General features: G+C 41.1%; 1 protein-coding gene across 4 annotated transcripts in view; it reads right to left on the bottom strand.

Moving 5' to 3' along the window:
- TRIM24 (tripartite motif containing 24) overlaps positions 1-10148 on the bottom strand; it is a 94398-nt gene extending 84250 nt beyond the window's left edge. For all 4 annotated transcript variants that reach the window (XM_033432378.2, XM_004272157.3, XM_033432377.2 and 1 more), the window contains exon 1: positions 9686-10148. In XM_033432378.2, the coding sequence (XP_033288269.1) occupies positions 9686-10049 (364 nt within the window). In that variant the 5' untranslated portion in view covers positions 10050-10148. The remainder of the gene's footprint in view (positions 1-9685) is intronic.
- Positions 10149-15632: the final 5484 nt, after the last annotated feature.

Here is a 15632-nt window from a genome sequence, read left to right on the forward strand (position 1 = left end):
AAAATACTGCCACGATTTATGTCAGAGTGTTCTGCCTATGTTTTCCTCTAGGAGTTTTATAGTATCCAGTCTTATGTTTAGGTCTTTAATCCATTTTGAGTTTATTTTTGTATATGACATTAGAGAATGTTCTAATTTCATTTTTTTTACATGTAGCTGTACAGTTTTCCCAGCACCAATTATTGAAGAGACTTTTTCTCCACTGTATATTCTTGACTCTTTTGTGGAATATTAATTGACCATAGATATGTGGGGGGGATCATTTTTTATGGCTATTGCACATGTGCCCTACATCTTATAATTTAGGGACTTTCCAGACTGTTGAAACCGAGGGGCTTTTTTGAGTGGCATCCATATGGAACTTCTCTAGGAATGGAGATTAGACCCTAACTTCACTAGGGTCCTGGTAATGGCCTACCATGATCTTCAGTCTTTTGACAGTCATTTTAGTTAAAAATAGATGTGAAAATCCATAAACTTACTTATCCAAATTGTGTTACAATTTGTGGGAGAAAAAAAAAACACAACGGGGTCTGCAGTAGAGAAATCCCATCACCTCCAGGGCAGCTGTGTATAGTATTGTTTTTGTTTTTTTCTTTTATGAGAAGATTTATTCCTAGTTCTAGGTCCCAATCTTCCAGGGCTCTAAGCACAATTAAACTTGGTGGGTAGGTGAGGGGAGACCCATTCAGATACAGCACAAGGGACTGCCTAATTTTAGAGGGCAAATGAGGATTATTCTTGTTCCATCTGCTAAACCATGTATTCCCTGGGGCTACATACGCCACACTTATTTCTAACTCACACAAAGGTAACTTTTGGACTTGCAGCAGCCCTGACTCCTCCCTCAGGATACTTTGTGTACAATATGTGCAATGTAGCCAGTTAACATGCTTATTCATGTGACCACAACAATCTACACATCAAGTACTTTCCAGCTTAATTTATGCAAATAAGTTCTAATGTTTTCCCTCACCTCACTAGAATTTTATTTCATAATGCAGCACACATCCCATTTTAGAGACTACTGGTCTAGTGCATACTTGAAAATGCACATAAAATTTGAGAAAGGGGTCAAGGTAACAGGAAGACACGAGAGATGTGTGCATCTAGGTGATAGTTTAAATTGGTGCGGTCTCTAAGAAAAATTAAAGGGACAAATCTAAGAATCTAAGAACCAAAGTTTGCTGATTACCCACATTTGAGTATATGAAAAAAGTGCAATGTGATTAAAAAATGGTCTTCGGACATCAACTTTTCACCAGGACAGAGTAACTAGTACCAAGACAAGCTTGCCTGACATGAATAACTATATGTAACTGGGAAGAATAAACTCAGGAAGTGAGCCCCTATAATATCTTGATTGTCTGCCTGGGAACTATATCCTGACCATGGTACAGGGAACTAGAGGCTCAGGAGAACACAGCTTAGGAGCCAGGGGAAATTTGGGGCTGTGAAACAGATAAGCACTGGAGAGAAGGGAACTGCACAGAGGAAGGGTGCCAGTAGTCTATGTAGGGTTTCTCCAAATTCTTGGCTGAAGGCTACCACTCATGTGCAGAGTGAGACTTACCAGAAGTCTACCAGAGAGCAGCTGCTAAGGGATTGAGAGAGGAGCAAAGATACTAGAGGCCCAGCAGGAACAAAAAGAAAATAAATAAAAAGATGGTAATCTTAAATTGGACCATACTAATAAATTACTTAAAATGTAAATGAATTAAACAATTAAAAGCAAAATTTTACAACTTGGATAAAAAAGCAAGACACAACCATACACTATCTACAAGAGATACACTTTAAATATAAAGGTTAAAAATAAAAGGATGGAAAAATAAACAATTTAAACACAAAGATAAGAAAACTGATAGCTAATTAATATAAGACAATGCATAGGTCATGAAACAGTAGTATGAATGATAGAGAAGAACATTTCGTAGTGTTAAAAAGGGCAGGCAATTCATCAGTAAGACAAAGCTTCAAAATACTTATAGCAGAAACTAACTGGATTAAAGGAATAAAGAGAGAAATCAACAATCATGATTGAAGACTTAAACATTCTTCTTTCTATAACTGATAGAACAAGCAGACAAAAACAAAAACAACAACAAAGGGACTTCCCTGGTGGTGCAGTGGTTAAGAATCTGCCTGCCAATGCAGAGGACATGGGTTCAAGTGCTGGTCCGGGAAAATCCCACATGCCGCAGAGCAATTAAGCCCATGCGCCACAACTACTGAGCCTGCGCTCTAGAGCCCGTGAACCACAACTACTGAGCCTGTGTGCCGCAGCTACTGAAGCCCATGCGCCTAGAGCCCGTGCTCTGCAACAAGCCACTGCAATGAGAAGCCACGCACCACAATGAAGAGTGGCCCCTGCTGGCTGCAACTAGAGAAAGCCTGCACGCAGCAACAAAGACCCAATGCTGCCTAAAATAAATAAATAAATTTAAAATATGTACAGCTTTAAAACAAACAAAAAACCAAACCTAGCAACAACAAAAAGAATAAAAATATAATTTTTTTTACAACACTATCAACCAACTTGACCTAATTGACATTTACAGAACACTACTCCCAACAACTGTAGAATTTAAATTCTTTAAGTGCACATTCACCAAAATAGATGATATGCTAGAATATAAAATGTCTCAATAAACTTCAAAAGATTTAAACCCTACAGAGCATTTTTTTTACTACAATGAAATAAGCTATCTAGAAAATCCCCCATATGCCTATAAATTAACACACTTCTAAGCAACCCATTGGTCATAGAAGAAATTACAAGAGAAATTTAAAAAAATTTTAATGGAATGTTAATAAAAACACAACACAAAATTTGTCTGAGGTGGCTAACACATACTTAGAGAAAAAACTGTACCTTTAAAGCAGAGACAATAAATAAAATTAACAAAGCCAAAAGTTAGTTGATAAACCCTTAGTAATAGTAACCAAGAATAAATATGAATTACATATAGAAACAAAAGGGGATATCATTCAACTCCTGAAAACACTAAAAGGATAAGGGAATATTGTGAACAAACTCATGCCAGTAAATGTACAAACTAGCTGAATCATATAATTTTCTTCAAACAATTTACCAAAATGGATTTGAGAAGAAACAAAAAATCTGAGAGCCCTATCTCTATTAAAGACACTGAATTCCTAATCAAAACGTTCCCCGTAAAGAAAACTCCAAGTCCAGGTGGATTCACTGGTGAATTGTCAAGTATTTAAGGAAGCATTCATAGCAATTTTACAAAAACTCTTTCAGAAAATAGAGATGGAGGGAACACCTCACACCACATTTTGAGGTATTACCTTGATACCAAAATCAGATAAAAACACAAGGAAAGGGCTTCCCTGGTGGCGCAGTGGTTGAGAGTCCGCCTGCCGATGCAGGGGATACGGGTTCGTGCCCCGGTCCAGGAAGATCCCACATGCCGCGGAGCGGCTAGGCCCGTGAGCCATGGCCGCTGAGCCTGCGCATCTGGAGCCTGTGCTCCGCAACGGGAGAGGCCACAACAGTGAGAGGCCTGCGTACCACAAAACAAAACAAAACAAAAAAAAAAAACAAAACACAAGAAAACCATACCACCAATGTTCCCCATGAAGAAAAAAAAAAAAAACCCCAAAACCCCTTAAAGTGTTAGCAATTCAAATCCAGAAGTACACAGAAAGGATAATACATCATGACCAAGTGGGGTATACACCAAGAATTCAAGACTGGTTTAACATCTGAAAATCAATGTAATTCACCACAGCAAAAGAAAAAAAAAGAGAAAAACCATAGATCATTTTAATAGATACAGAAAATGCATTTGACCAAAATTTATCATTCATTCATGATTAAAAAAAACCTTCAGTACACTTGGAATAGAAGGGAACCTCTTAATTTTGATAATGGGCATTTATAAAAAACAAACAAGCTAACATACTAGTGGTGAATGACTGAATGTTTTACCCCTAAGATCAGGAATAAGAAAAAGGATGTCATCTCTCATTTAATATTGATATTAAACTTCTATTCAATATGCTACCAGAAGTCCTAGCTAGTGCAATAAGGGAAGAAAATGTCATAAATTATAAAGGATGAAAAGAAACAACTACCTGCAAGTAACATGATAGTCTATGTAGAAATTCCTAAGGAATCTACAAAAAACTACTAGATTTAATAACTGAATTTAGCAAGAGAGTAGCATACAATCAATATACAAAAGCCAATTGTATTTCAATATATTAGCAACAAGTAATTGGAAATGAAAAATTTTAAAACACCAATTTCAATATTGTTAAAGAACATTATCATAAAATATTTTAGAATAAACTTCACAAAAATTGCCCAAGACCACTATAAGAGTCCTGAAATTAAAGATCTAAATAAATGGGAAATAAAACATGTTCATGGATAGGAACAGTCAATATCATTAAGATCATTCTCCCCAAATTGTTATCTAGATTCAATGCAATTCCAATCAAAATCATAGCAGACTTTTGTGTAGAAATTGATAATTCGATTCTAAAAACTTGTAAAGAAATGCAATGACTTTAAAGGGCCAAAACAATTTTGAAAAAGAACAAAATTGTCCAATTTCAAAATCTGCTTAAAAAGCTAAATTAAAAATAAAAAAAACATTATTAGTACTGAACGAATAGATCAATAGAATAGAGAGTAGAGAAACAGAACCATACATATATGTTCAACTGACTTTTTACAAAAATGCCAAAAGTAATATAACGGGGAAAGTATTCTTTTCAAAAAATGGTGCTTTAACATACAGTTAAAAACATAAACCTCAACCTTTAACTAGCACAAAAATTACGCAAAATATATTACAGATCTAAATATAAAAGCTAAAGCTATAAAAGTACTGAAAGAAAAGACAGGAGAAAAATCTAAGTAAACTTGGAGTAGGCACAGAATTGTCAGAACACGAAAATCACTAACCATAAAAGAAAAAAATTATAAACTAGATAAAATTTAAAACTTCAGCTTTTCAAAAGACACCATCAATAAGAAGGTATAGTCAGGGAGTTTAGGATGGACATGTACACACTGCTGTATTTAAAATGGATAACCAACAAGGACCTACTGTACAGCACAGGGAATTCTTATCAATGTTATTTGGCCTGGATGGGAGGGGAGTTTGGGGGAGAATGGATACGTGCATATGTATGGCTGAGTCCCTTTGCTGTGCACCTAAAACTATCACACTGTTAATTGGCTATACTCCAAAATAAAATAGAAAGTTAAAATAAAAAAGAAAAAGAAAATGAGGGACTTCCCTGATGGCCCAGTGGTTAAGACTCCACGCTTCCAATGCAGGGGGTGCAGGTATGCTCCCTGGTCGGGGAACTAAGATCCCACATGCCGCATGGTGCAGCAAAAAAACAAAAAAGAAAAAGATGAACAAGCAAGCAAAAGGAGTGGAAGAAAATACCTGCAATATGTGTATGTAGACAAGCGCCAGGAAACTGGACATATATAAAGAATTTTTACTTTTCAGTAACAGGCCAAATCATCTAGTTTTAAAAATCTACAAAAGCCTTAAACTGAAATTTTACCAAAAATAAGTAAGAATAGCCAATAAGCACAGGAAAAGATGCCCATTATTATTCATTGGGGAAATGAAAATTAAAATCATGAGATACCTCTTCAAACATGTTAGAACGGCTAAAATTAAAGACTAACACCACCCAAATTAGTGAGGACGTTAACTTGAACTCTCATACACTGCTGGAGGGAATGCAAAATGGTACACCAGGGTAAACATACACTTATGACACAAACAAGGAATTCCAATTCTAAGTATTTACCCAAGGAAATGAAAACATATTGACATAACGACTTGTCTACAAGTATTTATAACTGTTTTATTCATAACAACCCCAAACTAAAATCAACAGTAACTTCCATCAACAGGTGAATATTGTATACAGATCTTAAATCTTAAATCCTTTGTCATTATATATTGTACTCGAAACGTGATTAATACCTTTCTCCAAGAACCAAAAGAAATCAGCTCCCAGAATTGATAGCTGTATCTTACAGACTGCCAGTTAATAAAGAGGACTGATGGACTCACATTTTACTCTCCCTTGACCCCTTTCAAAAGTGTGCTCTCAGTATTCTTTAAAAATAGCTCTTAGAGCTTGCTACTCTTTGGCTGAACGGTACATCCACACTACAAAATATTGCACAATGTTGTAACATTTCTCCAAGATCAGTTTGTCTCCTGACTTCATGTACCAATATGTACCTAAAGAAAATGTTTTCTAAGCTCTTCCCTCTTTCCTGGACATTACTGCATACTAAGAAAATGAAAGTCGGGACTGAGGTAGTAAACCAACTTTAGCTTGTGGTCACTCACCCTCATTCCTTCCAACTGGTAGCCTTACAAAAGTTTGAACCAACGTTCTCAATGGAGGCTTGGTGGCTAGTGTAATTGTGTCTAAGCATTTACAAATTATATGTTTGTTGCTATAAATTAGCTTTGTTTCTTCTTTAAAACAGTCAAACCATTATGTTGATTTTTGTAAAAAATACGTGTTAGAAAAGACTTGCTTTCTATAAAGTTCATTTAGGATATAACAAAGGGAGCAGCAAAAAGTACTTAATAGAAAGGGAAACTAGGTCTGATACTGTGGAGAACACTACACCTTGAATTTTTAATTTTCTAAAGAATCCTCTTTGATCAACTGTACTGTGGAATATAATACAGCTTGAGCTAAAAAAAACTCAAAAAACCCCCCAAAAAACTAGGGTTTATGATTATACTCTAGAACTCTAAAACTATGACATACTGGGCTCTCTGGGGTGAGAGGCCTAGAAATCTAGATGCTCAACAAGCATACCAGGTGATTCTAGTAGAGCTAAAATTTGAAAACCCCTATCTAAATCTAAGAGTATAATTGCAACACATGTGGCTTCAACAAAACTTGTTTTGTTTGGCCTACAGAACGGGTCTACATTGTGTGTGTGCGCGCGTGTGTGCGTGTGCGTGTGCATTTTTAATTACTTGCCAATATCTAATACTAGAAAAACATGACATAAAATCCAGACTCCAGACTTCTCGTTAAAAAATAAACAAATAAAATATCCTCCAACCCTGGCCCTGCGCTGTCACAGGACAATGTGCTGCAGCTAAGTACAGTTTGCTCCCCTTTCCTTTCACTCCCCACCATTCCCTATTATTTTACCCCAGGCTCATAGTTTTCCATCTCAATTACTTGCTTAGCTCCTGAAGGTAGTTTGACCTATGATGCCTGTACCCACAAGTTCATTAGGAGAATGAAGAACAGAGATAATCAAATGAACCCTATTTATTTACAGTTGATTCTTGAACAAGTTTGGGGTTAGGAGTGCTGACCCTTCCGCCGCTGAAATTTTGAATATAACTTACAGTCGGCCCTCCCTATCACCAGTTCCGCATCCTTGGATTCAACCCACCGCAAATCTTGTACTACTCTAGTATTTGCTATTGAAAAAAATCTGTGTATAAGTGCACCCTTGCAGTTCAAACTGTGTTGTTCAAGGGTCAAGTGTAGTTCTGAAATATATTGCCTAAACTTTTGTTACAGCTAGTATTAAAATAAGTTTGCAAGGAGAGAGGCAGGGAGAAAATATTCAAGTTATTAAGACTCAGGATAGTATTTTTAATTTATTGAAAATAGCCCTAACTATTTTTTAGAGGTGTATGTGAAAGTATCATTTAACAAAGGCTTCTTCTTTCTTAGTATAAAAACAAAAACATTATCTTCCAATTTAAATGCTTTCCTGAACTCTTGCTTACAATACAAACACAAAGGTAAAAAATATTTGGAGACTGGAACATTTTGAGAACTCTATATAATTGCAAACTTGCCTCAGAGTTGAGGATCAGAGCTTTTATTACCCACGTTCTCATTCATTCAGATCTAAATGTCATGGCCTGGCACACAATACCTCTTAATTCTAGAATTATGCAAAATTTAGTTCCTAATTAGCTACTGGCCCATTTGATCATTTAAAATATAAATAAAAGAAACCCTTAAATGTGTCTAAAAATTAAGAACTAAAATTTAAGTTTCACCTGTACTAACTTTCCAACAGGTGGGCCATGGCAGAGCAAATCAGCGTGAAGGATTCGAGATTTTACCCTACTTGTAAGCTAACAAAGTAGCTTCCACGGATGCTGGTTGAAGACAGGAGACTTGTGGGTCAGATACAAAGGGCAGTTTGTTACTTCCAGTAATAATATAAGCCAAAGTGTCAACATTTTTGCACTGGTTTCCAGAGGCCCGGTTCCCACCTGGCAAGGTGAAGAGGGGCAGCTGATGCTTGCACAGGCAATGGGTTGTGTTGCAGAAGAGGAAACCTAAGCCTAGGGAACCCTCTTCTTTTATGATGGGCAATAAGCATGCCTGCCTTTCACTCCAGAAGGTGACATCTATCTTTATTATACAGCACCACATGCATGGCTATTCTTTGCTCTGGTGGAAGACACTATCTCTACCTTCCAAGGCTCTTCCTTATACAAACATCCTTTAAAAACAGAAACAAAGGGCAGTCAGTACCTCCCCTGGTAAGACCTGCAGAAACAGAGAAACCCACGGAAAACTGTCTCTCTCAACTAGACACTGTTCCTAACATATAATTAAATCAAGAATCTAACACTACAACCTTTTTAAAAGCATCAATTTCATATGTTCTTTGACCTAGCTCAACTGTTTAATCTGCATTTTATCTCTAATTAAATCAACTAGTCCCTTTAAAAAAGGCAGTATATATTAAAAACGAATTATTTCCACTTTGTATTTTTTAAACGGAGGTGCTCAAATATTTGCAATATAAACATTTAAAACCTCAATTATTCTACCAGAAACAATTTACTGTGCTTACTTTAAGTGTTTCAAACCTGTTAACGTTAGCAATGGGAACTACCTGTCAAAAGTCTCATTATACAGTAACAAACACCACAAAGAGAACAGTAACTTCAACATTTCCAGCTGCTGTCCACAAAATACAAGAAAATGCGGCACCCCAAATCACTTTGTTCTGTTTCTCTTTACCATTTACTGTCTCAAAATAAAATCTCCGAAAGAGAAGGACAACAAAACACCGTCTCTTAGTTCCTTTGTCCCCATCGGAGAGGAGAGAACTGGGGGCTCATTAAGGTAAATAACCCAAAACATGCAAGACAAAAAATAGACGGCATCCGATCTGTAATCAATCATCAAAGAAAGTCACCATCACTTCATCTTTATCCCTCCCTCCCCCTCTCCAGCTCAAATAACATGGGTACATACGAGATGATTAGGATCACATGGACCTGGACAAAGCTTTGGGGAGGCAGAGGGCAGCGGTTAACTAGATGCAGTCGTCAAAGGACCCGAGATACTACAGCAGACTCCAACAGAGGTTTTCAAAAGTGCGGGTCACATGGGCCATGCACCCGGGGGGAGAATGCTGGGGAGCAGCAGCAGCAGCGCGGCCAAGTCTACAGCGCCGGTGGAAGTTGCTCGCGGGGCGCGCTGTACGCCGCACAACGCGCGGGCCCTCCATGTCACCGCCGGCAGCACAGACCCTCCTCGCCCCTCCCCCGCCGCGCACCCCGGGCGGCGGCGACATGACAGCGGGTCGCTGCGCCGCTCCAGGGCGCCGGCCTGCCCGGGCTCTCCACCCCCTACCGCGCCCGCACCCGCCTCTCACCTTGGGTAGCGAACGGCGAGGAGCCGCTGACCGGCGAGCCGGGGGCGGGGACGGGCGGCGGGGTCTCGGCCGAGCCCAGCATGGGGGCGGGCAGCATGAGGTAGCGCTGGGGCGCGGGCAGGCAGCGCTGGCAGAAGGAGTGCAGGCAAGGCAGCAGCTTGGGCGCCCGGCTCTGGATGTTCTGGTGGCACACGGCGCAAGTGTCCAACAGGTTGAGCCGGGCCGCCTCGCCTCCGCGCTCCGAGTCGGGGCCCTGCCGACTCTCGGCCTCGTTCTCCCCGCTCGGCGGAGCCGAGGGCCCCCCGGCGGCCGCCGCCGAAGCCGCCGCGGCCGCCGTCGCCGCCTTCTCTACAGCCACCTCCATTGTCCTGCCCCCGCCGCCGCCGCCGCCGGGAAAAGACGAGCGGGTTCTCTGCCCGCCGCCGCCCCCGACGACTTCCTTCTCCTCCTTCTCCTCCCAGGCCGCCCGGGTGACTCGTAGGAGAGGGAGGGAGTCCAGGGCCAAGGAAGCCTCCTCAGGCCCCGGGGATCCGCCTCCCGGGTGGCACGGCCGGAAGAAGGGGATCTGTCAGTGGGGACTGCTCTTCGCACCGGAGAGGCTGCGCCCCGTCCGCTTCGCCAACCGCCGCGGCTCTCGTCAAATCCGCCCAGCCCGCCCTCGCCTCCCGGCCTTTCTCTCGGGCCCCAGGACCCACCTCAGGCCCCGCCCCCTCCCTCCCTCTCCCAGCAACCGAGGCGACTGCAAGGAGTGCGCCGCCCAATAGCCGCCGCGCCTGGTCGTGGGGCGGGGCGTGCGGAAGCCCGCGAGGCTCGGACGGCCGTTGCGAGAGGCTGGGAGGTGGGAGGTAGCTTGCCCCGCCCCGCCCACCGAGCTCCTGGAACCGCGGCCTCTGATTGGGCCTTTGTGTGTGTTTAGCTCCTCTAAAAAGATTAAGGGTTCATTTGTTAACGATGGACCACCTAATTCGGTCCGCCTGTGTTAGCTCCTCCTACGGGGCGGGGCTTCACTGTGTCTGCCGGACATTGTAAATTAAGTAACTGCTACGAAAAACTCATTTTACTACTGCAGACAGGGGTCCTGTAGGAGGAATAAATATGGTGGGAAGGTAGAAGGATGACGAAGTGGAGAGAGTGAAAAGCAAAGGAAAGAATTTTGAAAAATGTTGTGTAGAAAAGATGTTGTGGAGGAGGCATGGATTTTGCCACCTGAATTTACTCATCTCTATGATGAGTTGCGAGCATGAAGAGTAAGAGGGGAGGTTCTCTTGCAAGTCGGGAATTTTTAAAGGGTTTCCCCAATGAAAAAGGTGAAATTAACTTTTAAAGTCAGTGATTTGCTTTTTAAGTGAATAAAAATGGTTTATTTTCCAAGGAGTTTCCAATAAAGATTGTTTGAAAGTGTTTTATTGCATAAACATGGCATCATTACAAGAAATAGAAACAAATGTCAATACTGATAGCCAAATAATTCTAAAATATTCTTTTTCATCCCCCCAACCCCACCCCACACTTATATCAGAAGTTACACATATTTTCACTCTAAAAATGGCCAAAGGGGGCTTCCCTGGTGGCGCAGTGGTTGAGAGTCCGCCTGCCGATGTAGGGGACATGGGTTCGTGCCCCGGTCTGGGAAGATCCCACATGCCGCGGAGCGGCTGGGCCCCTGAGCCATGGCCGCTGGGCCTGCGCGTCCGGAGCCTGTGCTCCACAACGGGAGAGGCCACAACAGTGAGAGGCCCACGTACCGGAAAAAAAAAAAAAAAAAAAAAAAAATGGCCAAAGGGCCAACTCCAGGCATCCTAGCTCTCCCTCGAGACCTTACCTTTCCCAAATTATTCCTCTCCTAGCAGCCTTTTTCCCAAACAGATCCTTAAATCCAATTTCCATAGGCCTCCAGAGTGAAGTTTTCCTTCTTAATGACATTCAAGGGCTATTTATTTTGTATAGTAGTAGTTTCTTAAACCTTAGTTTGCATAAGAATCACCTGGCAAATTTACTTAGACGCTGATCCTTGGACCCCTCCCCATATTCAATTTTAGCAGCATCTCCTGATTGTGATGTGGATGGTCCAGGAACAGCTTTAGAGCAACAATTTTCTTATCCCACCCGTTATCCCTCCAAATTTCATCCCCATACACCTCTCAAGCTGAAGCTCCCACTACTTTATGCTCCAGCAATTTTAACTCTTCCCTGCTTTACACGTGCTTTTCCCTTTGTTTTGAAATGCCCTTCCCTCTGTACCCTGTTTTTGTAGCCGTACCTTGAAAATCTTCATATAGTAGGAAAGCAAATTCTGTATTAAAAGTAATGCTCTTAATATGCTAATAATTCATTGTAGAGGTGGTATACAGGATTCAAGCAGACTGAAAGACAAGTGCCTTGTATTCCTTCAGATGATGGCAGTGGAGAAGAAAAGAATAAGAGGTAAATTGGGGAGGCTTGTTTGGAGAGAATTCCATGCAATTTAATACAACCCTCTAGTTCAGTTTCTCAAATCATCATGGATAATTAGTTTTAGAGAAAACTATTTTCCATATTCTTAGACTTCCTAGTCTCATGTAATTAAAACAATCATGTTTTACTTTGTTCAAATATATACGGCTTCTGGGTTTTTTTAAGTCCAGAAAATGAATTTATTGTTTTAGGTTTTTTGGTTTTTTTTTTGGTACGCGGGCCTCTCACTGATGTGGCCTCTCCCGTTGCGGAGCACAGGCTCCCGGACGCACAGGCTCAGTGGCCATGGCTCACGGGCCCAGCCGCTCCGCGGCATGTGGGATCTTCCCGGATCGGGGCATGAACCCGTGTCCCCTGCATCGGCAGGCGGACCCCCAACCACTAGCGCCACCAGGGAAGCCCTAGGTTTTTTTAATCCCAATTATCTTATCTATATATTGTCCTCCCAAATGTATTGCAAAAATATTTCACAGAGATCCACACTCTTATTCTTCCTTAATTACAGCTCTCTCTATTGCCCTCTCTTTTTCTATAATTTCTATGGCTCCCCACTGCATCCAAGGCTCTCCACAATTTCATCCCTGCCTGATAGCCTCATTCGATCTTCCTGCCTGATCCTCACCGCTTTCCCATACCCATTCTAATCTTCAGCCTAATTGGATGGCTTGTCATTTTCTAAACTTCACCAGCACTACTTCTATCACCATTTCTGAGAGAGGAGATACAGGTTGCCTGTGCTGGAAGAGAAGGGAGTCTGCAAGGAGAGCAAGAGCATTAGATGCTGGTGAGGATTTCTCACACCCACCCCTTAAAAGGTAGCAATGGATGGAAATTCTTGAACTTCCAAGGAAGTTTAACAAAATTATTTTTGAGTAGAACTCTCAGAGGTTGTGACACAGGTCTGGACAAGAAGAGTTTGAGATTACCCCTTCGCTCAATCTCCTATAGCTTTAAAGGAAAAAAGTAAAGATTTTTGTCCCTTCAGTAGTAGTCCAAAGGCTTGGATGACTTGAGGCTTCATTGTAAGGACAAGGAGGATGCAGTGTGCAGGGACCAAAGACTGTCCTGCATTACCTCAGTGGCTTCCGGAGAGATGTCAGCAGTCAAGAAACAATGGAGGCAAGGCACATTCTATGTATGCCACCGTAAACCAAGGATGCCCGAGCACCCAGTGTCTCTCCCACATATGCCATGGCCCTATTACGGCCTCGGATCTTCAAATTGGCCCTAGATAGAAGGGAGAATGAATATTGTATTGACTGACTTAAAATCTGAATGATGACCAAAAACAAAATAGAAACAAAACCTAAAGTAACTGAGAATATGACTAGATTAAGTTTTCTGCTATCAGAAAAATGTTAAATTCCGTTATTTTTTTTTAAATGTTTATAGGAAATTCCCTGGCAGTCCAGTGGTTAGGACTCTGCACTCTCACTGCTGAGGGCTGGGTTCGATCCCTGGTTGGAGAACTAAGATGCCACAAGGCGAGGCCAAAATAAAATAAATAAATATTTTTTAAATTAAAATAGTTTATAGTCTGCATACTACTTGGTGATGCAGTAAAGTGTTAACTCAGTGAGGGTGGGTTACACAATCATCCTACATATTCCACAGAAAGAACTGGCCCTTGAATAACTCCTAGGAGATGATCTCTGAACTGTTATCTTACCTAATAAGAGTGTGTTTGTAAGCTTGAAGTTTTGAGCCACACTCTATCAGTTTGATCTGATACTAACAAGGCTAACAATGGTTTTTGCATACCTGAGGCCCTGGGCCATGCTGTGTCAGTTTGACCTCTGAGGGGCTGGAGACTAAGTAGTTAAAATCAATCACACAGGTGCTGTGTGGCTTCACAACTTACCCCCAATTAAAATCCTGGATATCAGGGCTTGAGTGAATTTCCCTGGTTACCAACATTTTGCACGTGTTATTATGTAGTTGATTGGAGAATTAAGGCTATTTGTGGGATGCCACTGGGAGAGGACATTTGGAATCTGGTTCCTGGTTTCTCCTGGACTTTGCCTATGTACCTTTCCCCTTTGCTGATTCTAAGCTGTATCCTTTTGCTGTAATAAACTGTAACTGGGAGTATAGAAACTTTCTGAATCTTGTGAGTCCTTCCAGCAAACCACTGAAACTGAGGGTGGTGTTGTGGACACCCAACACAAAAGGCATGTTATTTCTCCTACTAGATTACAATTCCTCGAGGCTAAGAACCATTTCTTCTCTTCTGTATTCCTTTAATATCTCACATATTTCATGGAGGCCAAAAATCTAGAGCTTGCTTTAGTCCTGCTTTAGTCCTCTCATCCTCTGCTCCTTTCCAACTATTTGCCTTGATTATGGTCCCTTTCCTCAAATGTTTTGCTCTTGTGAGCCATCTGCAAAAGAGTAAATAAGGTCCAGGACAGATATTTGCAGGTGATTTTCCATTTTCCTGAACACCTCCCCTCCCCAATGGTTTTTTTCTTCCAGGTAAATCATGTTTTCAGAATGTTACCTGCAGAAGAAAAGAAGTTGGGTACGGGCTAGAGAGTAATAGGAGAAGGGGTATATTCATCCCCTTGTTTGAAGGACATGTGTAACACAGAGCTGTAAACTGAATATTCACTCATGAGGCTCTAGTCAACTTACTACCTTTCTGAATAGTTGGAGTGAATCAGCTTAAGAACTGGAAACAGGGACTTCCCTGGGGGTCCAGCTAAGACTCTGTGCTCCCAATGCAGGGGGCCCGGGTTTGATCCCTGGTCAGGGAACTAGATCCCACATGCTGCAACTAAGAGTTTGCATGCTGCAGTGACGATCCTGTGTGCTGCCACTAAGACCTGGCGCAGCCAAATAAATAAATACATAAATATTTTTTTTAAAAAAAAAGAACTGGAAACAATACCTGAGCACACTGTTCTGGGACTATCTGGGGGAAGAGAGAAGCTCCACATTTTAATAGTCTGCCTGCTCTGTGAAGGCACTTTTTTTAAAAAAATTGAAATATAGTTGACTTACAATGTTGTGTTAGTCTCAGCTGTACAGCAAAGTAATTCAGATATATATATATATATATACATACACAGACATATGTGTATATATATTCTTTTTCAAATTCTTTTCCATTATGTTATTACAAGATATTGAGTATAGTTCCCTGTGCTATACAGTAGGCTGTTGTTGGTTATCTATTTTATATATAGTAGTAAGTATCTGTTAATCCCAAACACCTAATTTATCCCTGCCCCCCATCCCCCTTTCCCCTTTGGTAACCATAAGTTTGTTTTCTATGTCTGGGAGGCTATTTCTGTTTTGTAAATAAGTTCATCTGTATAATTTTTTTTAGATTCCACATATAAATGACATCATATATGCCCAGGGGTGGGGTTGCTGGATCATAGGATAATAAATAAATAAATAAATATTTAGTTTTCTAAGGAACCTCCATACTGTTCTCCATAGTGGCTGCACCAATTTACATTCCCACCAACAGTGTAAGAGCATTCCC

The sequence above is a fragment of the Orcinus orca genome, chromosome 9 (assembly GCF_937001465.1).
Source record: "Orcinus orca chromosome 9, mOrcOrc1.1, whole genome shotgun sequence".
Lineage (NCBI taxonomy): Eukaryota > Metazoa > Chordata > Mammalia > Artiodactyla > Delphinidae > Orcinus > Orcinus orca.